Here is a 23,073-nt window from a genome sequence, read left to right as displayed (position 1 = left end):
ATTCACCCTTCTCTCTCTCCTTTTCTGCCTACCCCAGACCTCAGACCGTTATTCATCTCTTACCCAAGCTGGTGTTTGATCTGCATTTACACGACAAGGACAACATACCTACTTTTTTTCCCTTGACTGATTATGTCTCTCTGTGACATACTTGCTATAGGACTCACAGGACGTAAGTGCTGCCAAGAAAATTAGAGCATCCAGCAATGGGCTTATGGTCATCAGAAGCCAACATGTTTGTTCACAATCCTGACAGCAGGTATAATATTAATTGTATTATATTAGCAGGGGAAGAAGATATGGGCAAGAAGAAGATATGGCCAAGATGCTTAAAAGATACTTAAAAGTATCTCTTAGAAAGAAGAGTTCACACATGGTGTGATCTTAGCTAAATATGTGTGACTGACAGACAACTTTAAATAGAACCAGGGTAGGGAGAGCATATGTAAATTTATATAGTATAATAGTGCTTTATTTCTCAAACAGCTGGTTTCATCTGGACTTCAATTCAGACCCACTGAGTGGAATAACTAATTTTTCAGGATCAAAAAGGAATAGTACTCAGTGTAACAGCTGTACTTTCTATCCTCCAAAGGGCATGCCTCCAAACTAGATCTCTGTAAAAATTAAGAGCAAGATCAGGGCATAGAACTTTCATTTTCAGGCTGTGGAAATCAATAAACCTAAAATCCAAAGGCAGAACCAAATCTGGGGGCTGGGTCTTGTTTTTCTAGAGAAAGCCCTGGTCATACTCTGGGGCATCAGGGATACCAAAACCTTATGTGAAAGAAAAAAAGCTGGTGGGTTATATTCCTTTTAGTATAATTAGGTGAAGGTGATCCCCACTTGTCTAATGAGGCCACCTTCCTAATCAGATGAATAAAAACTAGAACAGGGTCTTCAAATATGGACTCATTTGGCACTGAACAAAGGTGAAAGGACCAACAGAGATGGTATGTAAGTTGGTGGGTCCCCAGGAGTCTAATCTAAGGCCTTTGGAGGAAGCTCTACTAATTCCAGTTTGAAAAGTTAAGCCAAGTTGGATGGACCAGTTACTGATGAGAGTCCCAAGGGGCACCAGTGACACTGGTAGAACCATACAGTTGGATGGTAGTATTTGGCAATGTCCTGGTTGAACCCATGAAGGGCCAATAGGCTCCATTCTTCAGATGACTAACTCCTTATTGCCTCTGGCCATCAGGTAGATACAAAAGACCCCTAAGTGCACGCTGGCTTCCAGGTTTCACTCTTACTAGAAGAATTTGGAATGAAATCAGGCTACTACTTGATGAGGACAAAAGTAACTACTTCTTCCTTGTGGCCTGTTTCTAATTTGTCAGAGAGGCCTGCAGAAGCATCTAATTGTTTGGTACAGACTCAGATGGCAAACCCTCAGCCAGCTGGCTAGACGACGTTTGTGACACAAGTATGGGGAAATTAAACAAAACCTTCTAGAAATAGTTTCTCAGTTCAATACACTGACTAGCCACAAAGAAATTCTGCACACAGAAAAATAGGCATCCCTTTTTAGCAGCAGAACAAGTTCAGAATCTGTACGTGAGCTCAGCCAATCTCAATATGTTCATCCTCTCCTCTTTTATGTAAAAGTTAACTAGAATGGGTAATATTTGTTTTTATTGATTTACTCAATACAACTGGGAAGATAACAGCAGGTAGTTTTAAAAAAAAAGTTCTTCCATTTTCCAAGTTTAAAGTGAGTTGTTTAAGTAATTTAAGATGACCTAACAGAGCAAAAATACATTTGAGTAGCCAAAACGCTTGTGCTGTATGTCCAGACAAGGTGATATGCATTTTCCTAGCAGAGTCCTCCAGGGCAAAGTGCACACAAGTAGCAGGATCCTCAGGGACCAATTCTATTCCTCTCATATTTTTCCCTATAAATATCTGTGGCTAAATTTAAGAATCTTAGGTAAAATAGAGCAGAAAGGCTCGTGAAACCCTCCTAAGGGGGCTTGTCACCTCAGACTAAAAAAATACTTACATAGACCTCTAGTCAGGGACAGCTGGGCTCTGCCAACACTGCTGTGAATGGGTATTCCTGAACAGGGTACACGCTGCTTTAGAAAGACCTTCGGATTTAAGGTGATGCAGAGAACTCTGCCCTGACAGGGCTGAGGAGATCCGAAAGGCTCAATGTGGCTCTGTCCATTTTGTCCCTTATGCCCTTGTTCCAACAGAAGGAATCACAGCCTTGGCCCTACTCTGCACAGAGCTGAAGGATACCTTAGGATTTCTTTTTGATTTTAGATGTAGCAGGGGTTTTACCGTTGTTTCTGGGGGATAATCCTGGGCTTGGGGCCAAGGAGGGCTTATCCGACTCCACCCTTGGTGAAGGTAAAGTTGGTTTAGGTGATAGGGAACCTTGAGGGAACACATTTTCTGAATTGTCCATATTTCGCTTTGGATGGTTCACTTTCCCACTAGGAGGGACCTAGAAACAAAAGAAAAGCCCAGAGTGAATTTTTCAAAAGCCACGTTGGATACTGATGAATAAACAAGGGACTACAAAATTCCTCAGGATGTTCAGAGTTGGGATGCTAGATGGAACTTCAGGTAAAGTGAAATAACATGAGCAGAGTGCTTTGAGAGCCTTAAATTGTTACATGAATGTCAGTAATTTTCTATGTCTATGTAAGACACCATTATGTAATAGCAATGATAACTCATGGACTAGAGTGCTTTAGGGTCTGTAAAATGCTTTCCTTGAAAGAAGCTTGGGATACTGTAGGTAGTATATGACCTGTTAATTGCTGCTAATCTTTAACACACCATAGGTGCAGGGACTCAACACTTTACTACTACATATCATTCTACTGACACTTTTTTCCCAAAGGTCAACAAGGACTCCCTTATCACCAAATCCAGACTACTTCTCAGTCCTTTTCTTCTTTGATCTCATTTTTATAGGTGAAGAAACTGAGGTTCAGAGTGGGGAGGCAATTTTCCCAAGGTCACACAATTAGGAAGTGTCTGAGATGGGATGAAATTTGAACTTAAGCCTCCTGACTCCATGTCAAGCACTGTTCCTATAGCACCAAGCTGTAAAATAAATATGAAATGTCAATGGAAACTCCTGTTAACAGCTCCATGAAAGCTCTGAATTGTGAAGTGTTTGATGCAATGGGAATTGAACAGCTCAGTTTCAAATCCTCATATGAGAAAAGAAAATAACATTTCTATGGTGAAGTCCACTTTGACCTGACAGCTATCTGATGTCATCTGTATTTAGAGACATTTCTATATAGATTCTGTAATTTATAGGAAAGACTTTAAAAGAACATTTTGACCCTTGCTCGGAGTGATCCTCTTTGCTATGCTCTGGAAATACAGTTTTCTTGAGCATCAAGGAGATGTGTTTGGACTATTTCCTACTTGTTCCCCATAGCGGAGACTGATACTAGTATTTGCACAGATCTACTCACTCCTTTGTAAACTTGAACTACCTTTGACTGTTGGAAAATAATGAATCTGGTATGAAGAAGACAAAATTATTTTCTTCTAGCCACCAAGAGGAGTTCCAGGAAGGAACTTTCCCATTGTATCTTGGTATTCTCAAGAAAATACACAAGTAATAGACAATGAAATGGGAATTGAATCACAGTAAATTAACATTCATTAAAAGAAAAAACCAACCCTCTTTCCCTTGACTCTTTTAACATCTCACGTATCTGTTCTTTTTCATTTCCAAACTCCTTGAAAAAGTTATCTGCATGGAACGCCACCCTTTTTTCACCACCATCTGAGGGAGACAGAAGTATCGCTATCCCTACCACCATAAAAGAAAATGATTCCAGGTTGATAACCTTCATAAGACAAATTTTCAGTCATCAAGGCTTTGGGATTCATAGAGTATCAATTGGTAGAAGGGCCCGTAGGGGTCAAAGAGTCCAGATCTTTCATTTTACAGATAAAGACACTAAGGTTGTAAGTGGCTTGTCCAATATCACACAACTAGTAAGGCAGAATTTGACCCCAGGTCTTCCTGATCCTTGACCAACACTCTATCCACCATGTTGCCCTTGTGTTACATTACATGGTGAAGCAGAAAAGACATGTTATTTCAAATCTAGAGAACTGAATTCAAATCTCATTTCACATACTTTCTTGTAGGACATTTTTGGGAAATTTATTTACTGTCTCTGAACTGTTTATATGGCATGTGAGGCTCTCAAATGCTTTACTTAACCCTACATATTCTATGTCCAGTGATCTAGCTGCAAAAAGGAAATGAGATTTTTTTCCATATGACCTATTTCTTGATGAAACAATGTTAACTCTCAATAATCATCACTTCTATTTCTAAACACTCACAAACCATCTCTTTAACAATATAGTCTGGAATTTTACTAGCAAAAGAAGTCAAGTTTATTGGTCTAAAGTTTGGCAACTCCAATAGGACATTTGGTCTTGTTTCAGATCACTAATAGTGGGATGAGCCATTTAGGTTTCTCCCAGACTCAGTTCACTCCAAATCTAGAGCTCTCTACATTGGCTACTTCTGTGGACTCTTTGCTTTGTTCTCAGCATTGCTCATTCTTTTGGTCTTTGTCCTTTTCCTCTTTCCCCACTCCATTTCTTCTACCCAAGAGTATTTCTCTCTTTCTCCAGGACTATTAAATGCAGCTAATTTCTAGAACATTGTAGGTAACTGGGTACTAAAACCCTTCTGCACCACTCTGTTGAGAAAGAAATAACACCCAAGTTCTATCACCAAAAATCCAAGCATCTTTTCAATGCCTTTCGCCCCCTAAACAACTGAGATAGTTGACCACAGTGGCATTTTTCTCCCTTGGATCACAGTTTTTTGCAAACATTTCATCTCCCATCCTATTTAATTGTAAGCTTCTTGAGAGGAGAGTCCATGTCATGTCTATCTTAACTCCGTTGTCTATCATCTAACAGGATCTTAATAAATGTATGTTCGGTTATATGCTACATGCAAAACATTCATTGATAGAATGAGATAGTTAATTCTTAATGTCTTAGAATTTATATGGGGAAGATTAGAAGGATACAGTTTGGGAACTATAGGTGTAGAGTTCAGGAGAAAAGTCAGGATTGGAGATATAGATCTGAGAATCATATACATAGAGCTGATCTTAAAATTTTAGGAAAATATGGTTGTCAAAGAAGAGCATATGGAAAAGAGGTTTGTCTTTGCCAGGACAAAGGAGATCATGAAAGAAAATAATTTTCTGGTCACCTTGTCTTCTATGTGACTAGCATGGTTCTTCTCTTACCTCTCTGATTTTGCCTTTTCTGCTTCCTTTGTTAGCTAATTCTCCTTAAAACCTCTATATCTTATAATAACCTTTACATAATCTTTGTGTATTATCATATTTAATTTTCATAACAACCCAGTCACATAGGTGCTATTATTGCCTCCATTTTATAGATGATGAAACTAAGATAGAGAGAAATCAAATAACATATCCAAGATAAAATTTAGTAATTGTCTAAGGAAGAATTTGAACTCAAGGTACTTCTGATTCTAGTCCAACTCTATTGCATCGCCAAGCTACTTAAGGTGAACAATTGTCCAAACATCATTTTATGGGTCATGGAAAAGAAAGATGTTTGGAGACATCAAGATAGGGCTTGCAGAAGAATTTAGGAGTGAACATTGCTGGCCTGAGGGCCCTTTCTTAAATAGGAGATTCCAGGAAGAAAGGACTGATTAGAGGAAGTACCTCAAGGGCAATGGGAGAAGGATCTTCTACAATGAGAAGACTTCTAGCATATGGAAATGAAGGCAGCTTCCAGGGTGAGAGGCTGCTGCAGCATGAGAAAGAAGTCCAAAAAGTTAGGAGCAGGGTACAAAGAAGAATGAAGGGCTTGACTTGGCTTGATCTGACTTATCTTCTGGCAATCTCATTGATTCCCATAACATCTAATAATTCAATTTAGATAGTTCCCAGTTCTACATCTCCAGCCCTAAATTCTCTCCTGAGCATTAGATCTTTAGTTTTAATTATATCTCAGTATTTAATTTAATTATAACTCAGTATCACCTCAATATCTCAGTAGCACCTCAAGCTCAACATGTCTAAACCAAGGTTTATAATATTTTCCCTACAATATTATATACAAAATGTAATACAAAATACCTGAAAGTATGTCTTCATTATTTTTGTTCTTAACCTGATACTAAAGATCCTCCACAAGCTTCCTCCACCCACTCTTCCTGCCTTATCTCATATACTTCTCATTCATGTACTCTATACTGAAGGCCAACTAAGACTACTAACTGTTCTTGTATAGATCCAAGACTTTTCTCAGTCTATGCTTTGCTGATGCCTTTAACTGGTATGTTCTTTCCTCCTTCCCAGTCATCTCTGCTTTATGAAATCCTACTCATCTTCCTTTTACAAATTGAATTTTCTTTTTTTAATTATGTGTAGAAATAATTTTTGATAATTGTTTTCTGACATTGTGTGATTCAGATTCATCCTCCCCCTCCCCCCAAGTTGGTGAATAGTCTGATACAGGTTATATTAACTACTCATCTTTCAAGGTCCAATTAATATGATACTTCTTGATGCCTCAAGTCAGAAATGTTCTCTACTTCCTCTTATCTCTTATGATACTTTGATCCTGGGTTATGCTAGTATCATGGCTTGTCCCATACAAGAGTTATTTGATAGCCCTACCTATCTAGGTAGAGGCTCTGTCCCTTCAACTTCTTCTTCTCCCTCTTTTCCTCTATATACTAAGTTCCATGAAGGTAGGGACTATGGATTATCCTTCTGTCTCTGCATGCTTTACATAAAACATGCAACTTAATCCACATTTATTAAGATTCTGCTACTTACAAGGTCCTATGTGAGGCAAAGGAGATACAAAAGCACACTTAATCAAGACTTTGCTATCAAGGTACTTAAACTTGAGTGGAAAAGGTCAGGAATGAGGCAAGGGAAGAGGAAAAAGCATTATCAAAATAGTGGGCCACAGGGCCAAGACTACTTAAGGCAAGAATAGGGCTAATATTATGGGATGACAGAGAAAAATAAGGGAACAAAAATCATCAGAAAAGGAAAATAACAGATATGGGAATAACAAAGGAGCAGAACTGGAATTTTGGGGTCTTATATATTGAAATTTCAAGGAATGATGAGGTTTAAAGAGTAATCACCTAGAATGTAACTGAAATAGAATAGATAAGGAAGTAAGACATGATGTCAGAAGGGTCTTTGGGAAGTCTCTAGGATGATGATGATGATAATGATAATAATGATTATGATGATAATAATAATAATAATAAAATGTGTGGAAAGGAAAAATGAATTGGACACCAGTCATGGGAAAATATGGAAAAGGGTTCAAGAGATTATTTGATGGTATACATAAGCTTAGGAGAAGATGGAATGATTGTATGAAATGAACGTTAAGAGAAAAGGCTATTAAATGATATTGGCAGAGCAAAGGCTTAGATGCAGCAATGACTGTGGAATGACATGGTGACTATGACTATGTCAATTCTCTCCCCAGGCCTTGCCAGGAGTTGGGGAAAATGAGCAGCCAACAAAGAAGAGGGCTACCACAGATTAGGGACCCTCAGGAGAGAATCCATTTCAATAAATGTAAGGCAGCAGAGAGAATACAGCAGGGAACAGTTAGAGGATGGTGAGGAGTTTATCAATAATGGAATAGTTTCCCAAGGGCACAGTAGAGAAGATGGAAAGGAAAGAGCAGAGACTAAAGTGGGTGGGGAGCAGGGGATAGAAGGATAGAGTGAACAGGAGAGAGAGAAAGAGAGAGTGGACTTGAGCCCAGTGCCATGCATCTGGGTAACAGATTAGGAGAGTGGGACAGTCTGAGCACCCTCACCAACAATATCATCAAACATCTGCTTACCTGGAAAGCCATTCCAAGTTTACTTTTTAATAGCAACCTAATACTTGAGCCAATACTTTTAAAATAATTGATTTACTACAAAATCAGGATCTGGAAACCACAAAAATTTCCTTTTTCCTATAGTATATTATTCCAAAGGAACTGTTGATTTGCTTTCCTGGATTTTCTTTCAAGGAGTGTCTGAGATTTTAAATTTTTCTAAAGAGTTCTAAAGACTAAAGTCTAGCTTTTTTTTTTTTTGCAACAGCAGGAGAACACACATATAAATTGCTTTCTGTCTATTTAAAGACTAGTTGCTTTGTGGCATAGCATGCCTAATATTATTAATTGGGTTTTTGAAAACGGAGTGTTAAGGGAAAAAACTATGTTGACAGGGGGTAGTTAGAAAGAGGAAGGCAGCTGGTACCACCACCTCATGTGACTGGTCAAACAATATTACAGTGTGATTTGGTTATAAAAATGATAGCAGCTCATATTTCAATAAGTCTTTTCACCTAACACTTATCAGGCTAGTAGTATGTGTGTTATTACCCCAGAGAATTTATGACTTGTCCAAAGTCACAGAGCAAGTAAGTAAGCAATTTGAGAAACAAAATCGGGTTTCCTGACTCCAAAGCAGGACTCACCATTATCTACCACTTCACCACTCCAAAATGTCCAATTCAGATAATGATGTTTCGATTATTATAATTACTGTAAAACACCACTGGTCAGGGCGATGCTACGTGGTATATTCTTTTACAGTAGTGTTCACCAAGAGATGAATGTTATATTAGAAATAATCAGTTCATTAAAATCCAGTCTCTACCCAAGTCATACTGAAAGGTGGTCCTGAATGACCATTCCTCTCTTCTTCCAAACTGAAGCTATCTTGTGAATAGAATTTTAAATTTCTTGATACATTTAATACCATCAATAGAAACGAAAATGCTGCCACTTTGTTTCATTTTAAAATGTACTCACATTACTAGATAGCCTAAAGTTTACATTTTTCTTCTTCACTGTTCCATTTGTTAATGTACTTGTGTTATTTTTTTTCTTGCAGACCTGTAAAATACAACCAAGATACTCTAGTCATCTAGAAGGAAAATGCTAAAAATGCTTCTTTTTCACTGGTTAAAGATTTGAGGTTATCAAAGAATCACTGAATTTCAGGCTTGAATGGAACATCTCATCAGTCATATATTCAATTTATACCTCAAAAAAGACCCCCACACACTGGAGTGGTCATCTTGACTCCAGGAAAAGGTTGGTGATGGTGTTTTTTTTGTCTTATATGATATATAAAAAATTTTACAAATCCATTAAGAAAACCTCCTAGTAATAGCAATATTCTATGATGATTATGTGTGAAAACTTGGCTGCTCTCAGCAATGCAATGATCTGGGACAAACCTGGAAGTTTTATGATGGGGAATGCTTTCCACCTTCAGAGAAAGAATTGTTAGAGTCCTCTTTCACATCAATGTTATCTATGGTCTTATTTTGGGATTTGGAGCGTATATGGGTGTGCTCTTACAACAATGATGAATATGGAAGTGCATTTTGCATGACAATAAAAATAAAATAAAACCCCTGAAATTTCAGGAGAATTAGGCAAAAGAGTCACACACACACTCCAAAACCCAAATGTTTTTTAATCCAATGTGGAAATTTCTCTAGTTTCCCTCAAATGGATTCTTTCTGTAATCAGAAGTGGGGGGGGAGAGAAGGGGGACAGACATGTACTTGATTATGTTATAATTGTGAATGTTATATTATATATATCATATATAATATATATATATATTTTGTTTTAAGAACATAAAATTAGTCCTAAAATAAATTTAAAATTGACTTGAAACAAGTAAATCACAACAATTGTTTCTCACTTGAAAAAAGGATCAATTCACTGATTATGTGATTATAGGTTCTCTTATCTTCACAAGTTTCTTATAAATGAGTGGCTTCTGTTTGTGATATTTGCTAGGTTTTAATTCTGTTGTTTCAAAAACCCTGCGGGATGGCTGGGAAGGTTCTCACAAAAGACTTCTGAGTCCTTTCCTTAAAAAAATCTCTCATTGGAATCAACCCTTTTATTTTAATCCCCTTTATAATCTCATTTACCAACCCCAAACCTTAGAAACATTGCATCAAAAAACCATTATCATTGTCATCATCACAATCATCATAATCAACCCTCATCTCTATGTGAGGATGGGAAAACCTATGATTATAAAGCATTTTCACCTACTTTCATTTGATCATGCCAGAATCCTGGAAGGGAAATAGTACAAGTATTGAAATCCCTATTTTACATGTGAAGAAACTGGGGCTCTGAGCAATCTAATAATGCACCTAGGTAATAGGAGTGATAGTTCTTTCTCAGTCATTGCTTTATTTTCCAAGGGCAGTGCATTGTTTTTCCCTTTGAAAGTAATTTGCCTATAAAGATAGCAACTTGGAACCTTGTCTATATGACTACAACCAATTCTAAATTATTTAGGACATGATTTTCCAGTTTGTGAATTATCCAGCCCCAGGTTTCTCTTTGTTCTTCTTCCTCTGTGCCATGGAGATTCTCCATAGAATGAATGCTTGGAACTAGTATTATTGGATTTCATCTTAAAGGAGATAATAGAGGAATTTAGATTAAAGTCTCCAAGTCTATAGTCCAAAACAAGTTGCCTAGTATACAACATATGAGTGCAACCAGAGACAGTTTTAATAATTTTTAAAATAAATGCACATATTTTAATGCCAAATAAGCTGACCTTCTCTGTTCTTGCTCTGGGAATTTATTTTGAAAAGTAGCACAGCATGATGGGAAAAACATCAGATATAGCCAGAGGATATTGGCTTGAATCTCAATTCTACTGCTATCTGTGTGTGAGCCTCAGTTTCTCCATCTGTAAGATGAGGAGACTGGACTAAATGATTTCTAAGCTCCTTTCTGGTGTTCAATCCTATCATTTGCATGAAGCATCAAATAGGGCAAAGGGAACCTATGTTCATAGGACTTTGTCAATGTCATTGACTATGTCATATACCAAGTACAAATAGAAGAGGAACTCCTTGAACACAGAGATTCTATAAATGTTCCTATTTATGGATGATACAATGCTTCTTTCAGTGAACCCCCAAACCACAGTGAGATCTCAATGAGATCCATGGGGGTGCCATAAAATAGAGGAAATGTATTTGGTGCCCAGATTTAGTCATGCAATTAAGGATTCAATGTAGGTTGTGGACCAAGGGTCAGCCTGCCTTCAGTCTTGGGCTCTGATACATAATCATTTAGTGACCCTTGACAAAACTTCATCTCTCAGTGCCCCTCTCCAGTCCCCATTCCAGACAATTCTCTAAGGTGCTGAGTTGCAGATGAGCTACTGATATTCATCAGTGTTGAAGTCCCTTACTCAACTGAAATCTCAGCTCCCTCTGTGAAAAAAAGCACATGTAGCTGAATGGGCAGCTTGCTGAATTGGTTCATCAGAACCTATAGCTTAGCCATCACCAATGTTGCAAGCTGGAGATGACCTAAGCCTAGGGTTGAACAGGAGGGACTGATACAGGTAAAAATGCACTGGGGAAACCTTGCAGCAATTTCAGTCAAATCATGTTGCTTCTCATCATACCAACCTACCATTTTCATACCATTATACTTAAGTCATGGAGTACTGTGACCCTGGAAGAATAAAAATTACAGGAGAGACTCATGATAAACATAAGGAAATGGCAGCATATTTCCAGCAATTACTTGCAGGCTAGACATGACCCAGAAGACATCATTGGGAACAGGTGGGAGCAGAAAAGGAGGTGGGCTTGTTGTACTGGAAGGATATAGGGTGGACCGGGAGTGGATAGCCTATGGTTTGCCCTGGTATCCACAAGAACACAATGTTACAAAACAACCAGAGGAAAATCTTAGCTCCCTGGATAATTCCCTACGGCGAATTATGGCAAGACATGTAGAGAAACTGCATGGGATTAGAGGACATGAATATTGAAGGTGGATCCAGGCTGATGAAATCACCAATCCCCTAAAGTATTGAAGAAGTTCTGTTTCATGTGTAATGATGAAGGCTCAACATGTCTGGTGGACAGTAATCCCCCAGGGGTGCAATTTTTAAACAGTCTACATCATACAAACACCTGTTTCCATCCTGCTGTATTTACCAAGGCCTTCAGAGTGTTGAAATGCCAAGCCAATGGAGACACAAAGCAGGAAGTTCTCATGAGATAATGGGAGATACATATCAGACAAGTTTCCATGTGTAAAAGTATGAGGTTTTAAGGAAAAATAAACCAAGCTATATTTATAGAATTATTCCAAAAGTAGAAATCCAAGAAATGGATTAGAGAATTAGTAAAGACTTAAACCCACTATTTTGCCACTAGAAAGGTCAATAAAATTCTGGGGAGCACTAGAGAAAGCCTCAGAAATCAAACAGCATTATCCTTTCTGTGTGCTCCTTCATTAATTCCATAAACATTTATTATGCACCTACTAAAGATAAATGACAAACATTTCCTTCTCCCAATGGACTTACAGACTAGTTGGAAAGAGAAAATAAGGCTCAGATCATGAAAATAAAAATATGTACACAAAAGAGCATTAAGGATGGAGGCAACTGAATAAATCCAACAAACGACCCCATCCCATTTAAATTAAGTGGTAAAATGCCATACCCTAATAGTTTTGTCAGGTAAGAACACATCTTGACTTTTCTCAGTGTGCCTATGTGAAAACAGGAATATCTGCTCCCATTGAGGACTTAGCCATGCCCTTTTCAGTCTGTAGAAAACCATCAAACTAGCTGTAATTGGAGATTTGAATGCCTGACAGGGGAGAGGAGAGATTGACTCAGCTAAATCTCTAAGAAGCAGTCAACTGGGGAGGGGGAAGAACAAAGATCTTCCCACCCATTCCACTCTTAGCTGAAGAAACTGCTTGAATGTTGATATCCAGAGGATCTGAACTTTTTCCTCAGCATCCCCAGAGTGGGTGACAGCAGTGTCTGCAATGGGAGTCAAGAACAAACTTGACATGATGAGCAAAGTAGGTTCAAGGTTGTATAGAGTCCAAAAGACTACACAGCACACCTATGGAAGAATCCCTTAATTATTCTTGTCATATGTGCTCTCTAAGCTTAAGCCTAGTTTCCTCTAGGCTCTGTATGTACTCATGGGAGGGTATGCCACAGGAATTTTGGGAGAATGTTGTTACCACCTCTACCAATTTTACCACTTCAATTAATATTCCTTTTAAAAAATTAACTCTGGCTGACTAAATGATATTAACTGATAATCATGAGAAAGCACCCCAGAGTGGGACTCATGAGCTATAACCTACTATATGAAAATCACTATGATGGGAAATGGTGGATAAGCAAAGATAAATGACAAACAATTCTTTCTCCCAGTGGGCTTACAGATGAGTTGGGAAGAGAAGATAAGGCTACAGATAATTTGAATATAAATTACAACCTTAACCCTTAAGCCTTCAGTGCTCCCTAAATCCCTGAAGGACCCTAATAGTCACCTTCTGTGGACCCATTTTTTCAGTCCAACTGAAAGCTGGGATAAGGATTCCCAGAGTCTACACATGCAACAGGAGTATAAAATGCTATTAGATTAGATGACAGAGTTAACTTCCAGTCAAGATGATCAAAGCTGTCTTCACTGAGTAGATGGAATTTTAAGTGGACATTAAAGTATGTTTGCATTTATAACTGGGTGGGGTGTGTGGCACCAAGAGGTAGAAGATATTTTAATTGTAGAAAACAGTAAAAGCCTGGCATCAAATACAATCCTTTCATTTTATAGGTGAATAAAAACATGCCCAGAGAGTCTGTGACTTTCCCAGTCACACAACTAGTAGGTGTCTAAAGTGGGCCATGATCCCAGGACTTCCTGACTCTAAGTGTCCTCCCTCCTATACATTCCTACCTCTGAGTTTCATTTGAGTCAATAAATATGTATTAAAGGGGGCAGCTGGGTAGCTCAGTGGATTGAGAGCCAGGTCTAGAGATAGGAGGTCCTAGGTTGAAATCTGGCCTCAGACACTTCCCAGCTGTGTGACCCTGGGCAAGTCACTTAACCCCCATTGCCTAGCCCTTACCCCTCTTTTGTCTTAGAACCAATACACAGTATTGATTCCAAGATGGAAGGTAAGGGTTTAAAAATAAATACATAAAAATCAGTATATGTATTAAGTGCCTACCATATGCAAAACATGAGGCTAAGAAATGGAGATACAATACAGTTCCTGCTCTCATGGAGCTTACACACATGGAGGCATTGTATCTATAATATGTACCAGATCAATAAGTATCATATCAGATAAAACATAAGAGTAGCAAAGGATAGCTCTAGACTCAGCATGATTTAAAAAACCAATGAGGGAAAAATAATTTAAACTGTGCCTGGGATGATGCCTCATGGGGAGGGAGATGCCTTCATTGGTCACATAAAGAGAAGTATTTTAGAAGGCTAGGTTAAAGGGAAAGTATGGTCTAGGTACAGAGGGCAGGCTGTGCTTATACCCAACAGCAAAGTGGAAAGGTGGGCCATGATGGTAGAATGAGAAAGCTACTGGTTCTAGAGTCAGAGAACCTATGTTCAAATGGTACCTAAGACACTACCCATGCAGCCTGGGCAAGAGATACCTCAATCCTACTCCAGTTTGGGTTCCAGTTTCTAAAATAGGGGATGAGTAGATTGGCTAGCTGTTGAAGTTCATCCCAGCTCCAGGTTTACAATTCTAAGAGAAAGGTAACTTAGGTCTACATATGAGAAAGACAAATTTGTCAGCATCTGAAGCCTAGACTTTATCAAGTCATGGTGCCTCCAAAGCTGGGGTTGAGTGAATGCTTCAGGTTGATTTTGGCACCAGAGCACAATAATAACTTCTATGTTTAGAGTGATTTAAGATTCACAAAGTAGTTTGCTTCACAAGAAGCCTGTGAGGTAAATAATGAAATTGCCCTTTAGAGATGAGGAAGGGAGGCTCTGGGAGACTGTGCCAACCTTTCCACATAGGAGTCAAGGAAGGAAGCTGGGTCTGATTTTAACTTCATCATTCATTTCCCTAACCTCCTTGCTTGTGACAGAAGAGCCACTGGGGAAAGGGAAGGCAGAGTGGAGTATTGGTGGCTCTAGACTTTTTAGAATTTAAAAAGATCGTCTTGTCCAACCCCATCATTTTTACAGATCAGAAAACTCAGCCCCAGAGAGATGGAGTTACTTACTCAAGGTCACACAGGTAGTAAGTATGTATTTCTTTAAGTAAGAAAACACTTCCATATAGAAAAATAAAGGTCAATGAGGTATCTGATCAAAGACCATAAAATCCTAATGGGCAGGCACAGAAAAAAAGACAGCCTCATTTGCCAAAATCTAAAAGCATCAGCACTTAGGTAGATCTCTTGTCCCCTCTACCTACCCAGTAACATTCATCCCTTCCTTTAAAATATTGTCAGACAAAATCCTGGGCTGGATGGGCACAGTCTGGGCACTGCTAGCCTTATATCCTTAGCAGATTCTCATTTGTCTGGAGAAGTTTAGGTGAAGTTCTACCTGGAGGCAAAAGGATGACCATTCAAGGTTTCCGCCAACCTTATGATTCTATAATTCAGTGACTTCAAGTACATTGGGCCAAATTCCTCTAGCTCAAATGATTAATTTCCAAAGGGGACACCATGTGTGCAAGGGGAGATATGCTCTAAGAAAATTGGGGCTAAATATACATATCTTGTTATTCACTGGCATAACTTTAACCTGATGAACTCATCTGGTGATAATGGATGCAAAACCTGTAAGCTCTAGGCGTATCATTGCGAGTTAATACCAGGGCATGATTACGAGAAACTGTTACCATTTCTCTGAATTTTGAGTAAAAATACATGCTATTTAAGTAAAGTGGTTTATCACCATAGCAACCATCTCTAGAGTCATATTAAAATTATAGACCAATATGAAGTCCAAAGTGCCAGGACATTTCAGCTACAGGTTCTGCCCCCCCCCCCCCTGGTTTTGCTAGGTACTAGCCATTCACCTCCTGGCAAAATCCTGCTGTTTCCAGGACAAGAGAAGAGCAGACTTGAGAAGGTTGCTTCTTCTCTGATGCTTCTAGAAGCAGAGGGACTTGGTTCTCCAACCTTTTCCAGGTTCTACCTCCAGTCTCAGAGATCTTAAATTCTGTATAGATTTAATTAGAAATGAAATCTAACTTGTAAGTTAGGTAGGAATGCCAGTTTCTTTCAGCTCCAGCACATGGGGACTAATTCCATGGTCTTGATTCAGTAAGCAGGGCCCAATAGGACTGAGCCCACTGACATTAATGCCTGTGACATATGCGTCCCAAGTAGGGAGGAAAAATCCATCCAAAATGATAAGCTCTCTAAAATGGCATGCTGGCCAATTTTATTAAAACTGAGCTTCAGACACACTCATTTTCATTACTATATCAATGTTCAGGAAAAGAGAGAATGGAAAGGCAAAGACATTAGGCTGTGCAATCCTGACTTGGAATAATATTCTTCTGGGGTTGAAATGCTGCTCATTGCAATCCAACTCCACTGGGTAGGATCTATATGGAAAGTGTATTAAAGCATGATAACCAAGCTGTTCTTATTCATGCATTTGAAGGAAGGCAACCACTCAGGGAGAACAGAGGGGGAAAAACTGCTTTAAAGGAGGGAGGGACAGACCATTTCAAATCTTAGTTGTCTTGCAATAGTCTGTTGGGAAACTAGAGCAACAAATGGATGCATCTCCATAAAGTGAATCAAGAAGGGGATGGTGAAGGGGTCATTTGAGAAAGGCTTTGGGTTATTTGTGCCAGGGTCCTCTGATCTTGCAGGCTACTCTACAACAATGACCAACAGAATATGAAAAAACTCCAGTGGGGCTGTCCAGGGATGTTGACCTTTCATTGGGGCCATTCCTGAAGGTCTATGCCCTTTGGTGTACTCTGTTTAAGAATTCAGGCATGTCACATTACAGCCCACTGGATGACACTTTTGCCAGGAATGCAAACAAAAGAGACACACAGAAAAACTGTCATGCCAACTGGATTATCCAGAACTGCCTTACTCTGCAACACAGAAGCCTCTCTTCCTCTTTTGTTCTTCAGCCTTTTAACACCCTGAGCTTAATCAGCACAGAATAATGGGTTGGCCCAAAACAGGAGTAGCCCAGGAGCCTGACTTCTCCTTACTTTTATCTATTGCCTACAGGCAGCCTCAGAGTAATAGAGAAGCTGGTGCCCTTGTAAAGGATATTGGGAGCAGCTGCTGCCATGCTCCTGTCTCCACAGATCAACAGCTCTGACTTCTAGATCATGGTAAAATCCTGTGAGACTAAGAAGGCTCTGCCAAATGGGATAGGATGAGACAACAACGATGACAATAATCATGTGGGCAGCGTCCACACATGACTAATTCTCACTATTCCCAAGATAATAGTGTTGACATTGGCTTTGAAAATGAAGGAAATAACAGAGCCTGCTTTCCTAAAGACTGATTCCACCAAGAATTTGGATTTAAACTCCCTAACAATGTGTTTCTATGTCCCAGAGTTGCAAGTTCACCTGACAATGTGTGGTGGACCTCATTTACTTTGGCAGACAGGTAGTGGACTAAAAGAGTCATAGGTGGTATATCTGCACTAGAGGCTTGCTTTGGCTTAATTGTTTTTCTTTGTGACAATGGAGGAAGTCTTTTAGGGTAGAGACAGGATATCAGGATATTTTTGTTGTTTAAAAATAAAAACTATCAATACAACTTAAAACATGTTCTAAGAAAGGTTGAATCACCCACTCATCCCTAGGATCCATGGGGGGAAAAGACCAAAAGAGCATGCAAAGGAGCTTTGTCTCGTGAAAACAAAATCAAAATACCACTGAGAGACAAGAGGTATATCCTGAGTCTCTCCCAGCTCTCTTGCTTACTAATTGTGTGGCTTGGTTAAATAATTTCCTCTCTTGCCTCTTCCTCTGAAGAATGATGTGCCATTAACTCTAAATTTCTTTTTTGACTCTAACATCCTATAGTTTCATGGTAACTTTGTTCATTATCCACATATGTCTGGTGAGTTGAAATCGAGTTCGATTTTGCTCAAAATGTAAATAAGATTTCTCTCATCCCATGGAATTAAGTGATTAAAAAAAAAAAAACCCTGACTTTTTTTATGACATAGCAATGCATTTACACTCTAATTTCAAGTTAATGGGAAACTATTTTCTATGAAGGTCTTGCTCCCTTGGCTGTTTATTTATTTTTTTTTTTTGAGAAAAAAATAGTGTTTGTTTTTATTTTTTAAAGAAACTTCAATTATTACTCAGAGATCATCAGTTTTCTCTCTGGAGATAGATTGCATCTTTTATCATGTGTCCTTTGGAATTTACTTAGATCCTTTTCTTTTTTTTATTTTAATTTTTAATTTCAAACATTGTTACTTGGTTACAAAAATTATTTTCTTTTCCTCCCTCCCCTTCCCCCACCCATCACATTGCCGACGTGCAGTTTGACTGGGTATCGCATGTGTTCTTGTTCATGTACCTCTTTCCACGTTGATGGTATTTGCAATAGGACGTTCATTTAGAGTCTATTTCCCCATTCATATCCCCTTCGACCCATGTCATTAAGCAGTAGTTTTTCTTTAGTGTTTTTACTCCCACAGTTTTTCCTCTGGATGTGGGTAGTGTTTTTTTCTCCTGTAACCCTCTGGGTTGTTCAGGATCGATGCATTACCACCAATGGAGGAGTCCATTACATTCGATTGTTCCACAGTCTATCAGTCTCTGTGTACAATGTCTTGGCTGTTTATTTTTAAAGCTTATGGGAAGAGATCATTCTGCAGAGGAATACCACCCAAATACATTAGTACTTCAGCCATCATGAGAATTGTTTTTTGTTTCTGAGGGTCAGATACCTTATCTTTTCTTTTCATAGTAGAAAGTGTCAATTATGCTAACAGACAATATCCACCCCCCTCCAAAAAAATTCCCCTAATAGGCCATTCATTCATTGAACATAAATCATTGGCCAAGGATTTTATCTTATATTTGCATTACACTAGTTCATTCAGGACTGTGTTCAATGAGTATTGTGACAACCAGGAATTCTTTCCAATTACGAAATGCCAAAGCAAGAAATCTGAAATCCAGTCAGAGCTCTGATTCATCAGATGATTTCATTTCTCCATGCCAACCCCTCTCCCCTCCCTGTCATTGTTAGGGGCCAACTTAATTGGCAGACTCAATAATTTCCCTCCAGTTGTCTTTGCAGCTTAATGAGTAATGGCAGAATTTTATCATCTATCAGGTTACTCTAAGGAACAAATGCTAAGTGATATGTTGGAGCAATCAGTAACATTTTGCGAGGTGCCTCATTTGATGACTACCAGAGTTTAAGCCTTTATTTTATTAGTATCCAGTTCAGTTGATTAAGAGCCCACCACAGGGAATCTGTAGGATTACTAATAAACAGAAACATTAACTGAATGTCCATAGCCTGATAGTTACCATACAAAGTATGTAAGAAATGTCATTACAAGGTTAAGATACCAAGTAGCCCAAATGCATGTTCCTACTAAAACTCTATCTATCTATCTATCTATCTATCTATCTATCTATCTATCTATCTATCTATCTATCTATCTATTTATCTATCTATCTGTCTGTCTGTCTGTCTGTCTGTCTGTCTGTCTCCCTATCTAGATCATTACTCCCTCTCAATTATCCTCAGTTTTCTATTCTGTATAAGGAAGGCAATAAAATAAGTTGACCTATATGGTTCCTTCCAGCCCTCACATTCTATAACTAAAGCAGTTCAATACACAGAGAATAAGTTGAATGGAAATGTGTTTAGTATCTTGTCAAGTGTATTAATTATTATATGAATCACGTGTGGACACAAGAGTAAATGGCCAGCCCTATACCTAGCCTATCACTTCAGAATTTTAAATTTCTCAGTCCCATCAATAATTCTCGCTGCTTTACAAGGTCATCAGTTCAAACTCCACTGTGTACTGTTAATGAGGACTTGAAAGAACAGAAGTAACTCCTTAACATTAACCTGACTTCTGTATAATTTACAACAAATGCATATTGATTCCTATAATGCATTAAGAACATTATACTTTCCAGCCCTATAATGTGAAGTACCCTTTATCACTCTTTTTATAAACAGCTGGTACAGCTCAGGGTGACTCTGAAACACTGTACCTGGTCCCAAAGAAGTAACAATTATGAGCCTAAAAAACCCTGATCTCAGCCTTTAAGTTATACAGCTGGAAAGTGATTCCAACGAGCACTCACTATTTTGAGGCTGTTTCTGGCTAGAGTGAAAGGAAAAGGAGGAGGAAACATTTTAAAAACTCATTTGCAGTGTTATCTTGGATTTCTTCAATATTTCAACAGATCTGTGGTTTTGTTAGTATGGATATTTCTGTCACCAATGCAAATCTTAGCTTCTTGGAGACAGTACACTTCATGCGCTGCTATGGCCAAAAACATCCATTCCCTCTCAAGAAATTCCTCTCCACATTTTATTACCTGTGGACTTGATCCCATGTCCTCTTTTCTATCCTAGGAACTAGCCACACAAATAATTCCTTTTTTTCCTCCTTATCTTTTATATCTCCTCATCCATTATCTCCTTCTGCAACCCTAACAAACATGTATTTTCTTAGAAAACCTTCACTTGCCTCTGGCATCCCTTCAAAGTAATAACTTGTATCTCATCTCCCTTTTACAGTTACACTCATATCCTCACCTTCCATTTACTTCTCAATCCCTCTGTAACTTTGTTTCCAACTTCACCATATAACTAAAATAATTAACCACTGGCTTTTGCTTAAAGTTCATCCTTTTTTATTTCTCTTCTGCTTTTGACTCTTATCAACTTTCTTCAACTCTAATCTCCTTCCCAGGAATCCTTTCACTTCTGATGGTTGCTATGAGGCTGTTCTGACATGATTTTTTCCCCTGCCCATCTTCCTATTTCTTCTTGGTTTTCTCTACTGGGTCATCATCCACCCTTCAAACATAGCTATCCTGAAAAGCACTCCCCCCCCCAATACTTTTAAAGGCTTAACAATTGGGGTTAAGTGACTTGTGCAGGGTCACACAGCTAGGAAGAGACTTAGGTCATATTTGAACCCAAGCCATCCCATTTCTAGTCCTGGCTTTCTATCCACAGAGCCACTTAGCTGCAACCTATGCCCCGTCTTCTCTTTAAACACTCTCTTATCAACTCCCATGCATTCAGTTGCTTTATATAGGTGCTTCCCAAATCTGTGTCTCTAACCTTATTCTTTCTCTCCTAAACGCTAGTCCCAATTCTGCCATCAATTTCCTGCCATGCATCTCTCATCCATGATGTCCCATTAAATTGAACAGTTGACAAACGTTGTCCATTTTATCTGTCACATACCTCACATTCTTTTTCTTTTATCCCTCTCTCCAGCTACAGCTCTAAATCAGGCTATCACTTCTTGCCTGAAAGTTGCAATGGCCATTTTATCCACCTCCTGCTTCTAGTCTTTTTCCTTTATGCTTCAGCTTTCTAGATAGCTGCTAAATTAGGGTTCCTAAACCATAGGTCTTACAACACTACTCTCCCACTCAAAAATGTTCTGTTGCTCCCCATTGCCTCTAGGATAAAATGTAAGCTCCTTGGCCTAGCATTTAAAGTACTCTAGAATCTCATTTTCACCTCCTTTTTACATGTCCACTATTCTGCAGCCACATTGGCCTTCTAGGGGTTCTCTGAACATGGCCTGCATCTCTTGCCCACCCTTTAACTATGTTGTTTTCTCCTTTGCTTTCTAGAATCTCTAGCTGCCTTCAGGTTATAAAGATTTTAAAGCCTCTCATTTGTTAGATTCCTCTCCATTTTGAAATCACTTTGAATTTACTTAACTGTGAGCATGTTATGTATGCACACACACACACACACACACACACACACACACACACACACACACACCCCAGGAGAATATAATCTCCTTAAGGGCAGGGATTGCTTTGTCTTTACTTTGGGTCCCACAAACCCTGCAACATTCCACCCAAAGCTCACACTTTCAAAACATCCACTGAAATTCACTGAATGTTCTAAGCTGAACCTGAAATGACAAACACAGTTTTCTACTCTTTCAGCCTGAGAATGCTATACCATGGGCTTTTCAAAGCTGCAGGAAATATCCCCTTGCATGAGAATAGCCTTGTGTGGACACAACATAAGGAAGCCAGTTAAAGGCTTGGCTACTTGCAAAAGCACAACCCCGGGAAGTCTGGGAAATTGACATCCAAGTTGTGAAATTGTTTTTTGGTTTTGGTTTGTTTTTCTAACCAAATCTAGGATTCAATAGTGTTAGGAGTTCCTTGTGAGGAACGTCCCCATCCCACACTAAGTAATGCATTCTCTACAATGTTGCCCAATCTTTATACTTGGGGCTCCTTGAAGGCAAGGACTGGTTTGTGAGTTTTTTTGTTTGTTTGTTTTATTTTTTTTTGTCTTTGTATCTCCAGCACTTAGCACAGTGCCTGATACTACTTGATTGATTTTCTGACTGGGGATTTATAGGGACCCTCAGGGGTTATATGATTTCCTAAAGTCACATAATCTGTTGGAGGAAGACTCCAGGGAAGGGAAACTCAATGAACTGTTATTGTTTAGCATTTCTCTTTTAGGAGTATGCATAAAATGATGAACAGATTGCTCATACTTATATCAATCCTTCAAAGATCTCACCTTTCTTTAGCAATCTACAGCATCTGACACGATTGCTCACCTTTCCTGGATACTTCTTCTCTCTAGGTTTTCATGGTATTGTCTCCTTGTGTCTTCTTCCACCTGTCTGTTTATTCATTTGAAATTGTGTTGGTTGGATATTTATCTACACTGCACAAAATATTGTAGGTATCCTCTAAGGTTCTGTCCTGGACCCTCTTACCTTTTTCCCCATCCTATCTTGCTTAGTGATTTCTCCAGCTCCCTTACGGGTTTAGTTATCATCTATATGCAGATGGTTCTCACATCTATACTTCTAACTCAGCCTTCCATCCTGAACTCTGTCTTGTACCACCAACTACTTTTTGAACATTTCAAATTGGATGTTCCAAAGATATCTCAAACTCGATGTGTCTAAAACCAAACTCAAACTGGTAGCCTCCTCTTAATATTCTCTTCTTCCAAATTTCCCAATTACT

The 23,073-nt window shown here is 38.7% G+C and overlaps 1 protein-coding gene across 8 annotated transcripts in view; it reads right to left on the bottom strand.

The window, feature by feature from the left end:
- Positions 1-1,613: 1,613 nt before the first annotated feature.
- The window catches only part of STK33 (serine/threonine kinase 33), a 331,524-nt gene continuing 310,064 nt past the window's right edge, over positions 1,614-23,073 (bottom strand). For all 8 annotated transcript variants that reach the window (XM_056802155.1, XM_056802154.1, XM_056802150.1 and 5 more), the window contains 2 exons: positions 8,839-8,922; positions 1,614-2,452 (listed from right to left, as the gene is read on the bottom strand). In XM_056802155.1, the coding sequence (XP_056658133.1) occupies positions 2,246-2,452; positions 8,839-8,922 (291 nt within the window). In that variant the 3' untranslated portion in view covers positions 1,614-2,245. The remainder of the gene's footprint in view (positions 2,453-8,838; positions 8,923-23,073) is intronic.

The sequence above is a fragment of the Monodelphis domestica genome, chromosome 6 (assembly GCF_027887165.1).
Source record: "Monodelphis domestica isolate mMonDom1 chromosome 6, mMonDom1.pri, whole genome shotgun sequence".
Classification (NCBI taxonomy): Eukaryota; Metazoa; Chordata; class Mammalia; order Didelphimorphia; family Didelphidae; genus Monodelphis; species Monodelphis domestica.
This window is presented reverse-complemented; position numbering and strand designations above follow the sequence as displayed.